The sequence below is a fragment of the Bombyx mandarina genome, chromosome A1 (genome assembly GCF_030267445.1).
Source record: "Bombyx mandarina strain Sakado chromosome A1, ASM3026744v2".
NCBI classification, from domain to species: domain Eukaryota; kingdom Metazoa; phylum Arthropoda; class Insecta; order Lepidoptera; family Bombycidae; genus Bombyx; species Bombyx mandarina.
This window is the reverse complement of record NC_143234.1, coordinates 18,083,890-18,101,218: the sequence shown is the minus strand read 5'-3', so window position 1 is coordinate 18,101,218 and position 17,329 is coordinate 18,083,890. Positions and strand designations below refer to the sequence as shown.

The 17,329-nt window shown below is 36.2% G+C and overlaps 2 protein-coding genes across 3 annotated transcripts in view; both read left to right on the top strand.

Moving 5' to 3' along the window:
- The window catches only part of LOC114242736 (xibalbin-1), a 481,172-nt gene that overhangs the window by 306,723 nt on the left and 157,120 nt on the right, over positions 1 to 17,329 (top strand). The window lies entirely within an intron of this gene.
- On the top strand, positions 647 to 16,864 carry LOC114242753 (beta-1,4-glucuronyltransferase 1). Of its 2 annotated transcripts, none has more exons than XM_089740021.1 (4): positions 647 to 2,204; positions 4,222 to 4,342; positions 12,060 to 12,185; positions 12,705 to 14,560. In XM_089740021.1, exons 1-4 carry the CDS (start codon positions 1,102 to 1,104, stop codon positions 12,945 to 12,947), a joined length of 1,593 nt encoding a protein of 530 aa, XP_089596147.1. In that variant the 5' UTR covers positions 647 to 1,101; the 3' UTR covers positions 12,948 to 14,560. The 2 variants fall into 2 exon arrangements, with proteins under 2 accessions (XP_089596147.1, XP_028029819.2); XM_028174018.2 differs by lacking the exon at positions 12,705 to 14,560 and adding an exon at positions 14,581 to 16,864 and having other exon boundaries at positions 653 to 2,204.

The window sequence follows — 17,329 nt, the reverse complement described above, 5'->3', positions numbered from 1 at the left end:
TTTATGAACGATGGATAACAAGTATGTCTCCTTAGCAGAAATAATATTTTCTGTTTTCGTTGTAACTCTTCTTTGTCGTTTCCTCAGTAATGAGGATCGTGACCGTATATGATTCGTGTCCATTCTCGCGCAAGTTCAATATATCATTATAGTTTGGGTTTGTTCCGTTCTTTCGTTGGAACACTAGTTAATATTGCAGTTTTGGTTCTGAAAATTGTCTCTTTAGATTACCCTCCATTCGTTGTTGTGTTTGAATTCTTTTAATCTATATAAGTATATATAAAAAAGGAATTGTTGTTCGTTAGTCTCGCTAAAACTCGAGAACGGCTGGACCGATTTGGCTAATTTTGGTCTTATTTTTTTGGAATTATTTGTGGAAGTCCAGAGAAGGCTTAAAAGGTAGAATATGAAATTGCTCGGAATTAAATAAAAATGACAATTTTGTTTTTACTCTGATGTGTCCCCCGTCGAACGGATTCCTTTTGTTTGTTTAAAGTTTATTTTATACAAAAGTTTAGGTCTTTTATTTATCGATTGAGGCACTACGAAGTCTGCCGGATCAGCTAGTGGCAAATAAAAACATATTTGTGGTTCGGATAGTTGAGAACATACTGGATATCGCAGAATTATTGATTTTCTGAACGTCCTGCGCGAGTGTCGATTTTCGCGGCGCGCGCAACATCTGTCAAAATGGAATATTTTGAAACAAAATAAATAATTTACAAGACAACATTTTCAATTTACGAATTTAAGAACTATGCGATGGTGAAGTACGAGATTATAAAAAAAAATTAACAGTGTCTGTGGCTTGTGGTTCATTTTGTATTTGGCAGTAGAAAATTCAGCACCCGGTTCTTTAGGATTCTATGTTTAAGTTACGGCCACGAATGTGTTCGAAACGTGATGTTCTAAGTGAAGTTATTATTAAAAAATGAATTAACGCAATACAATAAACCGATATTCACCACATACGAAAGTTATAAACTGTGAAATTAACCTATAACTGATTCCATCAAAATTTGGTAACCTGTTGGATTTTTTTCTTAAGAAACACACAAAATGCTGATACCGAGTTAGGAGGAATGAAAATGTGCGTGAAAAATGACGAGATGCCTACGGATATTCGGTGCTTATTCATACAGATTGAGCCGAAGACATTCGACGATACTTTTGCTTGCGTTTCTGATAGCAACCGTAACGCTTATACTGCATCTCTACGCCTACAGGCACCAAGAACCCGAACAGCTGCAGACGTCAATCGGTGATTTTGACTATAAGCCAGCTTCATTCTTGATTGGAATGCAGCCAAACGAAAGCATCAATTACTGCGATTTTAATTACGGCCTCCCCTACACGCTCGAATGGGATAACCTCCAAACTTATCCGTCCCCGGAGACTGGAAATAAAAGTCCCTATAGAGTCATATATGATGCTATCAAAAGTAAGGCTTATAGTAATTGCGGTGTGTATAATGCAGTAACTTACGCCACGCAAGCTACTCCTGAATTCATTTACCATATCGTTGAGATTGCTCGCTACTGGGATGGACCCATTAGTCTCAGTGTATTTGTACCTGATTACGATTTGGATATAACGATGCAGATAATGAACCAGCTCTGCCATTGCTACCCTGGTATGTCCAAAGTTTCATTACATCTGTTTTATCCAAAGAAACTCACACCAAAACTTAGAACCAGGAGGCTGTTTTTACCTGTTACGACGGAAACGCCGACGACACCATCGAACATCAGCTTAGAAGAGATGTTCAGGAAGAAATTGGAAAATTACAGGAATTTGAACAACAAAACCAGAGCTGAGTACATACAGGGAGCGAGGAAAAGAAAAATTGAAAAGATGATGATCGGCATGATCAAAGGAAAACCGGTTATACCGAAGCTAACATTCAAGGATTGTTCGGGTCCAGATTCGTTCGATATAAAAACATTTAGAAAGGAAAACAACATGCTATATCCGATTAATGTCGGCAGGAATGTTGCTAGAAATGCATCGAAGACGAACTATTTCATAGTTTCCGATATAGAAATGGTGCCGAGTGACGGGCTAGCAACTAAATTTCTCGTGATGCTGAGGAAACTTATGGGAAATAAGAAACGAGATGAGGGCTGTGTGTTCACTAAGACGATCTTTGTGGTGCCATTGTTCGAAGTGGAGAGAGGCGAGGAAATACCGCGGAACAAAGACACGTAAGTGCTTGCGGACAGTAAAGAATTCGTCATTCGGTACGATTACTGGTGGTAGGACCTCTTGTGAGTCCGCACGGGTAGGTACCACCGCCCCGCCTATTTCTGCCATGAAGCAGTAATGCGTTTCGGTTTGAAGGGTGGGGCAGCCGGTGTAACTATACTGAGACCTTAGAACTTATATCTCAAGGTGTGTGGCGCATTTAAGTTGTAGATGTCTATGGGTTCCAGTAACCGCTTAACACCAGGTGGGCTGTGAGCTCGTCCACACATCTAGGCAGTAAAAAAAAGATGAATTTTGAATACTTTTTTGTTTAGACGACAGATTCTTAAATATTTTTCATTCCTAAAACCAACCTTTCTAATGCTATTCAGTATAAATTGAGGGACTGCAAAGCATCACGAACTATCAAAATATTTCTCATATTTTTTATTACAAGTAAATACTAAAGTTCTATTCGCGATTGTAATTCGCATTTTCATCCTATCGTTTCAAAGATACCCACCCTTTTATATCGTTCTGTCGTTTCTGGGGTTAGTATCGATACTATCGACTGTCGATTACTTACGATTATCTATTATCGATTAAGGTCGATTCTAATTCTCAATTGGTAATTGTTAGAAGTATTTATATTGCCATACATGCAATGCACTTTATCTTCGGTCAACTTTGAGGTATATCAAAGTTTTATATTGAATATCTATCTCACCTTTCAAATAAGAATACACGACAAAATAAGTATTTGGTAAGTAACCCAACCGCATGCTCTCACAATGTTTTAATATTATTACTTATTATTATAAACAGTAATTACGTAAATTTATGAAGTGCGGTGTTTTAATTTTAATTACACGGTGTTGTTCCTTCATCGTATAAGATTATTATTAATCACCCATATGCTGTTTATATATTTATTTTAAAAAAAACATTTAGAAATATGTCGTATGTCATAAATCCAGCATAGTAGCGTTCAACGAGGCCAGTACTCTTATCATAATTCAAGATAAGTACTACCCATTTTTTTAAAAAGTCGTTTCCAGTTTCAATCCTGTCTGGGTCATATTCGAAATTTGCACTATACTTGGACCACGATGTAATTAATTTGTTTATGCTGTTTATGCTTATAAATAGGAAAAAGAAAACTGAATTTAAGAAAAAAAAATTCTTTAAAAACAATATAATTCGCTTTTCTATTTTTATAAATAGAAAATAAATTTAGACTAATGTCCAATACGTAATGTCCAATGTTACTCAACATGTGCAAAACATTGGACTTATTGTTTATTATATTTATGAATAGTTATTCTAGAATTAAACGTTTATTGTTTAATTAAGTATAAATATTTAAACTGCATCGATTTCTCGGATAACTGAATACTGTGTCCACGTTATTATGTTTAACTAGTGGTCTCCCAGTAGTCGATATTCAACTATAATTCATTGAAATTAAATTTTGACCATTATTATGCGTTTTTTTTTCAAAGACTATTACTACTATATAATATTACTATATACTTCTATAATCACAGATTTCGCCAAGACTAAACTTTAGATAATTATTAATAAAGACAAACAATATTTAATCTATTCTCAATTTCTCCACAGACTATAAGTAATAAGAAAAGTTAGATAATAAACAAATAGTATGCATGCGTGTGTGTGTCAAATATATGGTAGTGTGTGTAATGTTTTTTTTATTGAATTAATGTATGAGTATTTTTTATGCATAACTAGCTGACCCGGCAGACTTTGTAGTGCCTCAATCGATAAATAAAAGACCTAAACTTTTGTATAAAATAAACAAATTGTTATTTTTATTTAATTCCGAGCATTTTCATATTTATCTACCTTTTAAACCTTCTCTGGTATTCCACAAATAATTCAAGACCAAAATTAGCCAAATCGGTCCAGCCATTCTCGAGTTTTAGCGAGACTAACGAACAGCAATTCATTTTTATATATAGGTATATAGATTAGTATAGATTGTAAGTGGCTGTGTAATCAATTATTTTCCAACAGATTAGTTCGCATGGTAGCGGCGAACCGAGCAATGTATTTCCATCAGAAGGTCTGCTCGCATTGTCAAAGGTTTCCCGGACTGCAGTCGTGGCTTCTGCGAACCCCGCCGGACGTTCTGGAAGTAAGCACAAAGCCATTAGTAAATAAATAAATCTATCTTCCACTTATATATATATATATATATATATGTCGATGCATTTTTGGGTAGATGTTTTCTGTGACTTAGAAATTTGTTGAACCTTTCAGGTAAATTTCAGATTGACTTAGCGGGTGATTCTGTAATTTATTATTATAATAAGTAACTTATATAATAAAAAAATATCGAATAGCATCAGTTGTTCGCAGTAGAGTTCAGAATCGATGGTCCTGCCTGGTGGTAACAGCTCATAATGAATAATGCCCTTCCAATCCCACCACACACACATCATCATCACCTTGTTGCGAGTTAGCTCGGGATTCGCCACAGTCTGTGAAGCCTGACCGGCGTTTGACCACGACCTTTTTCGCACGTTCTTGTCGTACGTAATCCACTTTTCATCACCAGTTATCAACCTCTTCATAAAATGGTTCGGTTTCATTATTATGTCGTAATAAAGAATAACAAATGAGTACACGGTTCATTAGGTTTCTTTCAGTGAGCTCGTGAGGTACCCAAATATCGAGCAGTTTTGTGTACCCAGTTTTTTTCAAATGCGCCTAAACTGTTTTGTGGTCAATTCCCAGTTCTTCAGCTACGTCGTAACTACTGAAATGCCGATCTTGCTACATTTTTTCAAAAATGGCATCCATTTTATCTGTAATAATTTATCTGAAAACGTATTCATAAATCGTTCATCGCCTGTTTCATATGTAACGTGTTCAGTAAAATAAAATTGACAAGTTTCCAATCGTCGTTTAGTCGTTTTGCGGCGGAAATGAACGTCGTACGAACGTCCAGCGGACTGCTGTTTTGTTAGGTTACATTGGAAATGGTTTGTGTTTTTGTAGTTTTACTGGTATTGCAATTTGTGGTTTTGTTTCCAGAGTCTTCCTTGAGGATCGGTGGTTTTCCATTCAACTACTTTTATATTATTTATCTGTGAATAATCTATAATCTATATATAAGTATATACATCTATAAATAATAAACACCCCGACAAAGAGCAAACATACTTGTTCATCACACGAATCTTTGTTCGATGTGGGAATCGAACAGGCGACCCTCGTCCCAACAGTCAGAGGCGCTAACTATTGGACCACTGAGTCTGTCAAAATGAATAATTATAGCTCAACTAGTTCACTGAAAAATCATTTGTTAATTGGTTTGAACAGTGAGTTTTATCAAAAAGTACAGAACTATCGACATCTGCGTGCTTAATGCGAGCTTTTTAACGTTCTCGATAGCGTAAACGTTAACTACAATTTGTATGCAGTTGGAACAGCGCCCCTAACGGTAAACGTAGGCTAACTCCATACAAATATGAGTTAACTTTTACGCTATAGAAAACGTTAAAAAATAAGCAAGCAAGCAAGCTTTTAATACGAAGTTTTTAGATTTTAAGGTTAGGATAACTATTTAATAACTATTAAAACATAATTGGCAGCTTGATATAGTGTTTTAAAATATAGGAGGATAGAGGTATTTTGGTTATTTTGTATATCATAAAAATACATAGCATAGATTGCGGCTGCGTTCAATTATAGTCAGTTTCTTGGACCGTTCAGAATGTTCAGAATGTTCTCCAGAATCCAAAATCCAGAATGTCCTCAGTATTTTCCGAGGGTTATAGCATTTACAAACCAATCTTGAAAAGAGTCGTTAGCGTTTGGCTGTACCCGTGGTTTTGCGATTTTCATTAATGACAGGTCTTAATAAACTGTATTTTGGTGCAACCAATTGGTTACTGCGGAAATCTTGGACATACCTAGTCAGTTAAATAGCGAACTGTGTCTATTATAAAAGTATGTAAAGAAAATTCGTAACATCACTTTCAAAAGATTTTCAAAATTATTTAATTTATAGTCGAAACTAAATTTCGCATAGGTACATCGTTTAAGGAGTTCTCACCACATTTTTGATATATGAGCTTACAAAAACATCATAAATAAGAGTGCTTAATGTATTTAAGTAGACACAAAAGTTTCATACACTTCGGAAATACGTACTAGGTATTCTATTAGTAGTGTAGAACTCAACAGTCAGGAAATAGCACACAGATTGCAGTACTTCACTTAATTCTGTATTGCTTTATTTGTAACTCCACTTGTACAATCTTTATTTTTTTTAAGTGATTTTATGACCTGGTAACTAAGACCTTCAAATCATGTCTTTTAATTTATATTCTTATTTTTATGAAAAATGATAATATGGAGGGAAATGAAATGAAAATGATTAATTTGAGACATTAATCAACTGGGATGAAATTAAATGAAATGAGATGATATGGGATGAAATATAATCATAGTAAAATGGTGGTCATTTACTAAGATTTTTTCAGTGGACTTTTTGCAGGATCCCGAGAAGTTGTGTCCAGCAGCTTTGTTTCATTTTCCCACATTTGTGCACTTTCACAGATATTAAACAGTTAATAAACCACCGTTATTACACATTTAAACTTGAAGAAACACTAAATAGACAAAATAAAACAAATCACACAACTTCACTCCTCGCGTTCCCGCCAAAAAGTCGTACAAACTTTAGCTATGTGCTCACTACAGAATATACCACTTTTTCTGCGGTTTTTTCAGACTACCGCCTTTTTTTATTATGTCACGTCCCCAATACTGCCTTTGCTCCCACCAACAGTGTTGCTATTTGGCAATCCGAAAATTGTCTTCATTTTAACATGATACATTTTATTTTAATTATTTTACAACAAACCTTACAGTAGTTAATCTAAGGTGATAATAGAGTATCACCGTTTTAATTAATGAAGTGTTCGCGCTAGTAAGAGCAGGCCGCTTTAATTAGTTAGCAATTAGTGCGGTCGCCAACAGCCTCGGTCGGATAGATCGGATATTAGGTACGGAATACTCTAGTAGAACCGTCTACAGGGCAAGTATTTAGCGATTGAAGTTAAAAAGATCATTGAGAGGATTTTAAATACGATTAGATATATTTTAGTATTTCCCCACTTTCTTATGAATTAGGTCATAATCTCTGTCATATATCTAATAGCATAATCTATTAGCAGATTGATATACATATTCGCTAACTTATTTTCTAGCATTAGTTCCAAGCTTTTGTAGATGCCGGGTGATCGGATTATTGTTTTTTTTTAAACGCCTTTCCCCGCCCATAGGCTCGGCAGGACCTTATTATTCTATGTAACACATTTATATCATTTCTCGCTTGTATGCCTCTCGCACTGACATGCCTCATACTATATCTTTCTTTCATCCATCACCTTCCTTTCTTAGCCGGGTGGGACTCCCGCTACTTTGACTATCTTTTATTTTTATCTCTTGTTGGAATAATTTTACTACGTATGTGACCGTTTATTATAACCTTGGTGTTACTACATAAGTTTTTTGTTTAGCAGCTTTACAACAGTGTCCAATACAATATAGCTACAATATTTTTAAATTTCTATGGGTGATCGGATTGCATTGAATTTTATGTCGTCAAATTTATGATTTTTCTAGTTGCTATAGTATGTTTGGAGAAAAATCTGCAAAGTATTTTTCCAATTAAAATTTAAACAAATATATTTTTTTCTAATTATCTGCAGGCCTTGCAACTTTGTTTATTTAGGTACATGGAAATATGTTAATCTGGACTATGTTACTGACAACTGTTTTGATGTGCTTTAATGTATATAATATAAAATTATATAATAAATAATATATAATAACTATAGGCTGACTATAATTAGCAGCCTTATTTGAGACGCACATTTGATTTGTCGGTTCCCACTACGAATCAGGCGGACAGTAAGCTTCTTTGCCAATCTATGCTATTCTTGTTTCTATAAAAAAAAATCCGATAGTTCATATCACGTCTAGGACTCTGATACCCTAAGAAATTAGCAGTTCCCAAATGTGACTATAATTGGATCCTTGTAGTTTATTTCTTGATAAAATAATTCCTTCCTAAGTACTGACCTAGTTTATATGTCACTCGAGTTGATTGAATTGTGCCTTAGACAAGTTGATTAATGGTTCAACTAATTGTCTCCTTCAAGTGGTTTTGAACTGTGAATACTGGCTGATCCGAGGTTCTTAATGTTTTGCTATAATTTTTTTCTTCCTCAGTTATTACCTCAAGTTCTTCTACGAGTTTCTTGAGTGCTTTACGGTCTGTTTAATCTTGAGCTATTATCGACGCTTATGAACGTTTGCAAAGTGCGAGGAGTATCTAAGCCGTTCCCTACCGCCAGGGACTCTTATGAAACTTTGCTTGCAGAATTGCTTGTCATAGTCATACCCTTTGAGGAACAGAGAAAGTGAGAGATCATCCAATACTTCTTTGTAATAAGTTAGCAGTTGGTGTATGGTTGGTGTATCATTAGTGATGTTGTAGTAGTTATTTGTGACAAAACACACATTTACCATCTTGCCTAATTAACTTTCTGTGATCGAGATTATGACTATTCGAATTACCAACCCATGTGCTAGGGATGTGGGTTGGTACGTGGTAGTTGAATTTAAAAAAATCTCTTTGTCGCATTTATAGAAGAGCGTCTACTTTCCGTACTGAGATAGAGCTCAAAAAGGGCAGCGGCGGTTGATAGCTTATGGAAATTAACGGTACCTCCACGGGATGTGATGATCCACGTCATCGTCTGCGACACGACCATGGTTATGGCCCCTCCGTTATTGAGTAGCCAATGCTCATAGATGCCAGTAGTATAATGCTTTTAAACCTCGTTTGAACGAAGCAAATACTGTGGATATGATTTCATACTACAGGTGCATTGTGAATGGCAGGAATCTTCTCTGGAAACGTACTCTTGATGAACATAGTGGTTCCAAGTAGTAAATAAAAATCGACCTGTAGCCATAGTATTTTTGCCATAATTCTAATATTTCAGTTGTACAAAAACATTTATTAAATGCGAAGACCGGCTACATATTTGTGTAATATGAGTTAACCGCAAGAGCTTGTTTGGGAAATAGTGTCTCTTGTTTTCAGAAATTTCCGAGATAAGGAACATAAACACTAAACTGTAATCGTAGGGTTATATCCTTAAAATAGTGAAGTTGCGTACCTCATTGGTTTATCAGCTTAGGGTGTGGGGTTAAATTCCTAGCCGGAGCCTGTTTGCCTTTTAAATATTTTCTGGTGAATAAATTTTGCATTTTTTATTTAATTTTTATTGCTTAGATGGGTGGACGAGCTCACAACCCACCTAGTGTTAAGTGGTCACTAGAGCCCATAGACATCCACAACGCAAATGCGCCACCCACCTTGAGACGTAAGTTCTAAGGTCTCAAGTATAGTTACAACGGCTACCCCACTCTTCAAACCGAAACGCATTACTGCTTCACGGCGGAAATAGGCAGGGTGGTGGTACCTACCCGTGCGGACTCACAAGAGGTCCTACCATCAGTAAAGTTTAGGCATTTACTGTGTCTTGTATTCAGTACACATAAAACTGGAGAAAAAACTTACTTGAGGTTGTGCAAAGTGTCATTTCTAATTTAAAAAAAAAACTAAGAAATTGGATCAATATCGATTTAGATTCACGATATTAAATGTACCGTTACATACGTTAGGGCGTAGCTATTCAAAACGGCACGAAATAAATAGAAAATGGTTCGATTTCGTAAATCGACAAGTGTCACGTGACAAATTGACGTGGCCGTACTCGGAGAACGTGGAGTTTGTCGTTTGTCTGAGTGAAATTTAATGTTGCAATACTTAAATTTGATAGTAAATTCGATTTTGAACAGCTTAGTATGCTTATTCATTTCGTTATTTTGGTTAATTTAATTGTAATAAATATGAGAATGCAGTTTGAATACATTAAGAGTTCTTGGATAAGTAGGAGATTCATATGCGGTAACTCTATCTTCGCTAAAGGCATAGGACAGCGTATGGTTGCAAATCCTATGACATATAGCCAGACAGATAATTATGCACTAGGAATACGCTTAGGAACCCCGGTAACCGAACTCGTCGAACTCGACAAAGAGGTCGACGTGCAACCTAATCCATGCTTCAATCCGCTGAGTTTCTCGTCGGATCTTCTCAGTGGGTCGCGATTCCGATCCGGTAGTAGATTTATTCGCGGAGCAATTGCTCTTGAGTTGTTGGCTTTCCTTCGGAGGCGCTCGGGCAGTTGTTAACAAATCCAACCCCTCCTGGCTGACCCTTTGCTCGCCTTCCTGTCCTGGTGAAATTGGAAAGGCCTCCGGGCCACCAGTAATTTTTCAATCATAAAAAAAAGATAAATATGCAAGATAAGAAGCTAAGTGCGATATGCCGGTCATTAGAATATACTCCGAGGTCCGTAAGTGGGAGGCAACGTAAGCTCCAAGAACAGTCTGAAGGGGGACTTGTCTTAAATGAATTGCGAGCGTATTATTCTAGGGATCTGTGTCCTTACACGTCCCTTAGTTGCGACTCTGTGTGGAGGCGGCATGTGACTTGTTAACGACAGACGTCACGTATCGTGTCGAGCCTCCATGAATGTTTGATTGCGATTTAGATCGAAAGGTATTTTGTATTACATGTTTGTTTTTTGTTGTACCTACGTTATTTTATCCGACTGTTTCACAGTAGGGTTGTAGACCGTAAAGATTTTAACCGATTTCAATATGTAAGGGTGTCATTCGAATCATGTCAATTGTGCGAGTACCGTAGAGTATATTAAATATAGTATGCGTGAAAAGAGATAACTTGACTATTGGAAAAAGTTTTGCAGGCGGATCAACCAGAAAAAACGTATTTATATGTAACGTTATCAGCATTTTGATTGCTTTTAAAGTTTCTGTTTTATTATTATTTAGTGTTGTCGATTCTGGGTAGATTTAGAGTATGGTGGATAAGGTGGATTAGATATGTTTTTAACCATAATAAATTTAGATTTTGATTGTATCACTTTTTCGTTATATTACTGAGGTACATTATCCAAATATAGCGATTGATTTTCGATCTGAGCTGAAATAGTTACTATGTATTTTGTGTTCTGAGAAACATTAGATTAGAGACTTTAAGAGAGCCAGTGAAGTTGCCTTCCCTCTCCCTCTAACGCTGTATTTTACGAAAACGCCAAATAGGTCCGGACGCATAGGACACATTGACGATTGACGTGCATCTCAGAAAAGTTTTAGTTTAGAAGAGATTTTTCGACAATTTTCTCTATCACTTTCTAAGCCAAGTGTTAGAATACGGACAGAACATATGAATATATGCGTCCGGGCCTTAGTCGATGATTCTCGAATGTACGTTTGGTATCATATTTCGAAATAGTACCCAGGAGAGTGCACCCGATCTTTTTCGAGGTCGGGTTCTTATCGTTAAATTCGAAGAGGTTGCATTTAGGATAACGTTTCTTATATATTTTGTTTTGATGTCAGATGTTATAATAAGATGTACTTTTATTTTATTTTTTATTGCTTGGATGGATGGACGATCTCACAGCCCACATGCTGTTAAGTGGTTACTGGAGCCCATAGATATCCACAACGTAAATGCGCCACCCACCTTGAGACATAAGTTCTAAGGTCTCAAGTATAGTTACAACGGCTACTCCACTCTTCATACCGAAACGCATTACTGATTCACGGAAGAAATAGGTAGGGTGATGGTACCTACCCGCGCGGACTCACAAGAGGTCCTACCATTAGTTAATTAAATTTATACATCGAGGTTGCTGTAAGCAGTGCTAAGTATAAAAACTTTGTTTGGATAGCCGATGCTGATCGCGAGAAGGGAGTACCCGTACCACAGATGGGAGCCTTTGTACTTTGGCACACACAAGGAGCCTTGGTACAGCGAGATGCTCTCTTGGGAGGGACGTCAGGATAAAATGCCACAGGTGATTTTATTTTTCTTTCTTTATACGGTCATGATAAAAGAGGTATGCTCCAGGCTGGATCTGTCCCAGTTCTCAACTATGTCTAAAAGTTATTAAGACGTTAAGTGTGTCCACGATTGTTTAGGCTAAGCCATTCGTTATTCTGAAGCGTGAGAAACTTCATGCGGCGGAACCTAAAACTTTGTATGTGGAACCAGATTCAATGACATACAATGTCAATTTAGGGCTATCACACTCTTTAAACTGGAACGTATGCTTGCTTATCGGCAGAACGAGGTTGTTACTCGTTATGCCCTATCGCTATGTAAATTTACTAAAAAGATAGTCTATAATGTTTTTTTTTGGTAATTTAGTTAATTAATATTTTTGGTAATATTGATATAGATTTCCCAGCCTTTTTCGACTTGGAGTGTTATTATCGAACCCTTTATATAATTTATTTATTATTTTATTGATGAGCAATTTATTGAGCGTGGCAGGACTTAATTGCTTTTTTTTTTTAATTGTTGATTTTCTTAGATGCTAGAAATGTGTCTGCGCGACTATAAATTCGTGATATTGGATGGCGGTTTCCTCTGTCACTCGAGTGTCAGAAGGAAAGGTAAAAGTCCTTCGGAGTTAGAAATCAGAGAGCGCGCGATGTACCTTAATATGCTGCGGTACACGATAATATTGTTGAACCTGAAGCAGAAATACGAAGACGTTTTGAAGGTTATGAGGAAGACGGGCTGCAAGAAATGTGATGTCTATTACGGTTTTTGAGTTTGTTTAAACAGTTTAAAGTGAATAAATTTATTTGTGTTCCTATAATCGTTTGAGTATTTGTTATTCTATGTTTTATTTTAGCGAATGATGTGATGACGATTGACTTCCACGGTGAAGGAATAACATCATATAATCAAAATCAAACTCGCAAAATTATAATTTGCGTAATTACTGGTGGTAGGACCCCTTGTGAGTCCGCACGGGTACCACCGCCCCGCCTATTTCTGCCGTGAAGCAGTAATGCGTTTCGGCTTTAAGGGTGGGGCAGCCGTTCTAACTATACTGAGACATTAGAACTTATATCTCAAGATGGGTGGCGTATTTACGTTGTAGATGTCTATGGGCTCTAGTAGCCACTTAACAACAGGTGGTCTGTGAGCTTGTCCATCCATCTAAGCAATAAAAAAAATCGTAAATTCAAAACAGTAAAAATAACATCTCTAAATAAATAGCTCTCATGTGTTTTTCACGCTAGATTATATCGATATTGCCACCTCCACGGTCTGGTGAACACGTGTATGATAATATATTATAATACTGAGTCGAAGCACGTATCCCATTACCGTACCGCTGATAATATTCATGGAATATCAACAAAAAATGTTAGTTTCCCTCCTTTGATGTGATGGTTGGTTTGGATTATTAAGCCCTTCAAGGGAATATACGAAGTTGTTTGATATTTGAATTTCATTTCAAAGTTTTGTGTCCCTCAATATTATTACCGATTAAGATTATTGTTATTTTTTTTTATTGCGTATTCATCAATAACAGTGTGGCGGTAGCCATCATACAACGCAAGATATTTGACAGATGCCTGAATCTCGCTTACGACATTTTCAAGATAAGCTTGCGTATATACAAGTTCCGAACAAGAACATTTGGACCGCCAGTCTACCGAGCAAATATCATCCGCTCGGTGGACGATCTTCCCTTTGTCGTATATCTCTACAAAAACAGTAGGTATAGGCAAGGCAGCGGCTTGGCCTAGGCAGCGGCTTGGCTCTGCCCTTGGCATTGCTGAAGTTCATGGGCGGCGGTAACCACTCACCATCAGGTGGGCCGTATGCTCGTCTGCCTACAAAGGCAATAAAAAAAATATGTATATACGACTAAATACGACTATATAGATACAAATGTTTTGTGGTCGAAGTCACAATATATTTTGTAATCATTCGACGATCTGTAACAGACTGCTTCTAGGCAGAAATAGGTCGAACCTATGTGGGATCGCATGATACCCTAACATAACTAAAAATAAATACAGCATAATATGTATATGTATATCGTATCTGTTTGCAATAGAGATCAATCCGGTTGTCTTTTCCACTAAAGTCGAACTCTACTGGTGGCAGGACCTGTTGTGAGTCCGCACGGGTAGGTACCACCACCCCGCCTATTTCTGCCGTGAAGCAGTAATACGTTTCGATTTAAAGGGTCGGGCAGCCGATGTAACTATACTGAGACCTTGGAACTTATATCTCAAGGTGCGTGGCGCATTTACGCTGTAGATGTCTATGGGGTCCAGTGACCACATAAGACCATGTGTGCTGTGAGCTCGTCCACCCATCTAAGCAAAAAAACAAAAAAAAAGAAGTTATTAGTTTTATAAAACACTGTTCTTATCAAACAGATGTTAGAGTTATGCCTTCAAGAATACCGAATGGTGGTCCTGGATGGAGGGTTTCTCTGCCACGCTGCGGTTTCCCGAACTCATTCCACCAGACAATCGCGCGCTGAGAGACTAAACTCGGAACGTTACATGAAGATATTAGCGGCGCTACGACGTAAATACCATCAGAAACAACAGTGCAAAGTTATGTGAGAGCGCTTGTCATATCGGAGTGTAGGCAGAACGATAGCGACTAATTATTTGAATTCAAAAGATGCTTGTGATTTCTAATGTGGTGTCTGTTTTGTTGGCTGTGGAAACGAATAGAATGAACTGCCATTCAACCAACACAAATCAAAAATTCTCACTTTACGACCTTATGCCTTAATCTGAAGGCCGGTTTTGACTTGACTGTATATAATGAAAACACTATTTACACTCAGTTCTGAATATACGAGATAACTGAAAACCTTTTAACAACAGTATTAAGATAATCGTTCTGCTTACTCTGTTATGACAAAAGGAAATGTGAACGGACTGTGTAATGTGTTTTAAATGTAAACTTTGAGAACTGCGGCATTAATGTGACTAGGCTCTTCGGTGAAGTTGCGAGGCTTCGGCGGCCGTTAGTGTTTTCGACTTCACGATCGCAAGGCTACGTGTAAACAACGGCGGATCCAGGGGGGGGGGGCATCATGGGGGTCATGACCCCCCCCTGAGCTGGTTCCAGGACTTAGGTGGGCCGCTAATTGAACATAATGATTTTATTTATATATTTGTCACCATACAGATTTTATGTAACTACATAGTACCTTCAATATTTAATATTTATACAGTACTTACGTACATTAATAAAATACCTACTTTTTACTTGTATCTATTGTTATCAAAATTAAATTATAAGTTCTTGATTTAACCACTACTATGTGACCACCTACTGGCGTTAAAGCCAGCCCTTGCGTGTAAAGCTGTTTGATGTTGTTTTTTGTAATCATTTCGCCGAACAGTTTCGTGTATATTTAAGACTCAAATTGTTCTTATGAATAAATAATATTTGTTTATTTCCGATTATGTAATATAATTCTAAGTAAATATTTTAATAAAAAGACTCGAAGGGTAATTATTGTGAATAGTCTTGAGTATGCCACTACGAGCCCATAAACATTACGGTAGATAGATATCTTGGCTGTGACCTGGTATTGCTTCGATAGCCACTAATAGCCAGTTTCAAGCAGGTCGGCTGCATACTCTTCAGTTTTCGGCGGCCATTTCATGGCTGGCATGTGATAACAAACTCCATATTATCACACTAAATATGACACCTGTTACTGTATTATAAATATTATTATTGTTATAATTAAATGATTTTAAAAGTATCTGCTGATTGATATTTTGCATTACTTTTTTACCCTTTTATATAGAAGTATAGAAATAAAAAAAAAACCTCAGCGTGCTCAAGGCACATTTTAAGTGTATTTTAAAATATCTATATCGTATTGTAAATGTATCATAATAAAAATCGTTTATGGGCATTTTATCGGAATTGGTTGACATGAAATTAATATTTAGCTAGAGTTGAAAAGATATGTATATATATGTGGAGTATTTTTTTGAATTTAATTTTATTTAAATCTGACAACCCCAATTTGTGGATGGGCTGTCAAAGTCAGTAGGTAGTCAGAAAAAAAAGATTAAGTGTGTGTGGTGGTGGTAAGATGTAAAAGTGATATGTTGTTGTTTCTTTGTGTAAAAAATAAAAAATAAAAAAGGTGAGATCCATTTCTCGTTATTCCGCCATCCTACATATATGTACTTATAAACATCAGTGATCTATAATTGTATAATATATAAATATGATTTGAATTATGAATATGTAAATAATATGCTTTAAAAATTCGTGTACAGCACTGTTGTAGTTGTTGTATTTCGATGTTCAATCACATTTTAATTAATAGTTGTTAAGATGAGCTTCACATGAACCTATTTACCAGAATTAAATTAGACATCTTTCTGATTATCGTGTGTTTTCTATTTTGTTATTGATTTTTACAACGCACAACGCGCGTAGCATGTTTTACAATATGCAGCCTTCATCTTTTTAAAAAGTACAAAATATCTGTGTAATCTAATAAATTGTAAAATTATAACGTAAAGTATTCCTGGTGTATGTATGTAGTATATATATTTATATACACATCATGAATACTTAAAATAATACATGAATATTATATTTCGTAAATATGAGATACTTGGAAATTGTATAAAAATAAATGCATTTATATAATTCTAAATAAACTATATTTCGGCAACATTATTGGATTTTATTGAAGGTTATAATTATTTTTACTTCAAATGCCTCGAATAGGTACCGAAATTAACAAAGAACTGTAAGCATCGTGAATATATTATTATTAACGAGAATCCCCTATATAATTAGGTGTGTGGCGCATTTACATTGTAGATGTCTATGGGTACCAGTAACCACTTAACACCAGGTGGGCTGTGAGCTGTGTAAAAAAAAAAAATCTTTCCCTATTTCTGTTACATGGTCGTGAAACCTTCGGCTTAGACAGTTGAATTGTTTTCCTTAATTTCTTTGATAGAAAAACCATTTCAAAGAATACGCTAGCTGATTAATGAAACATCAATTTTTAATCATCTTTAGTTACCAATATTTTTAATTCTTACGTTTAACCTTTGTTTGTCCTCTTGTTTTTTCTTCTACCTATCCTAGTAATTTCGAGAGGTTATTCAAGATTGACCGAGCTGG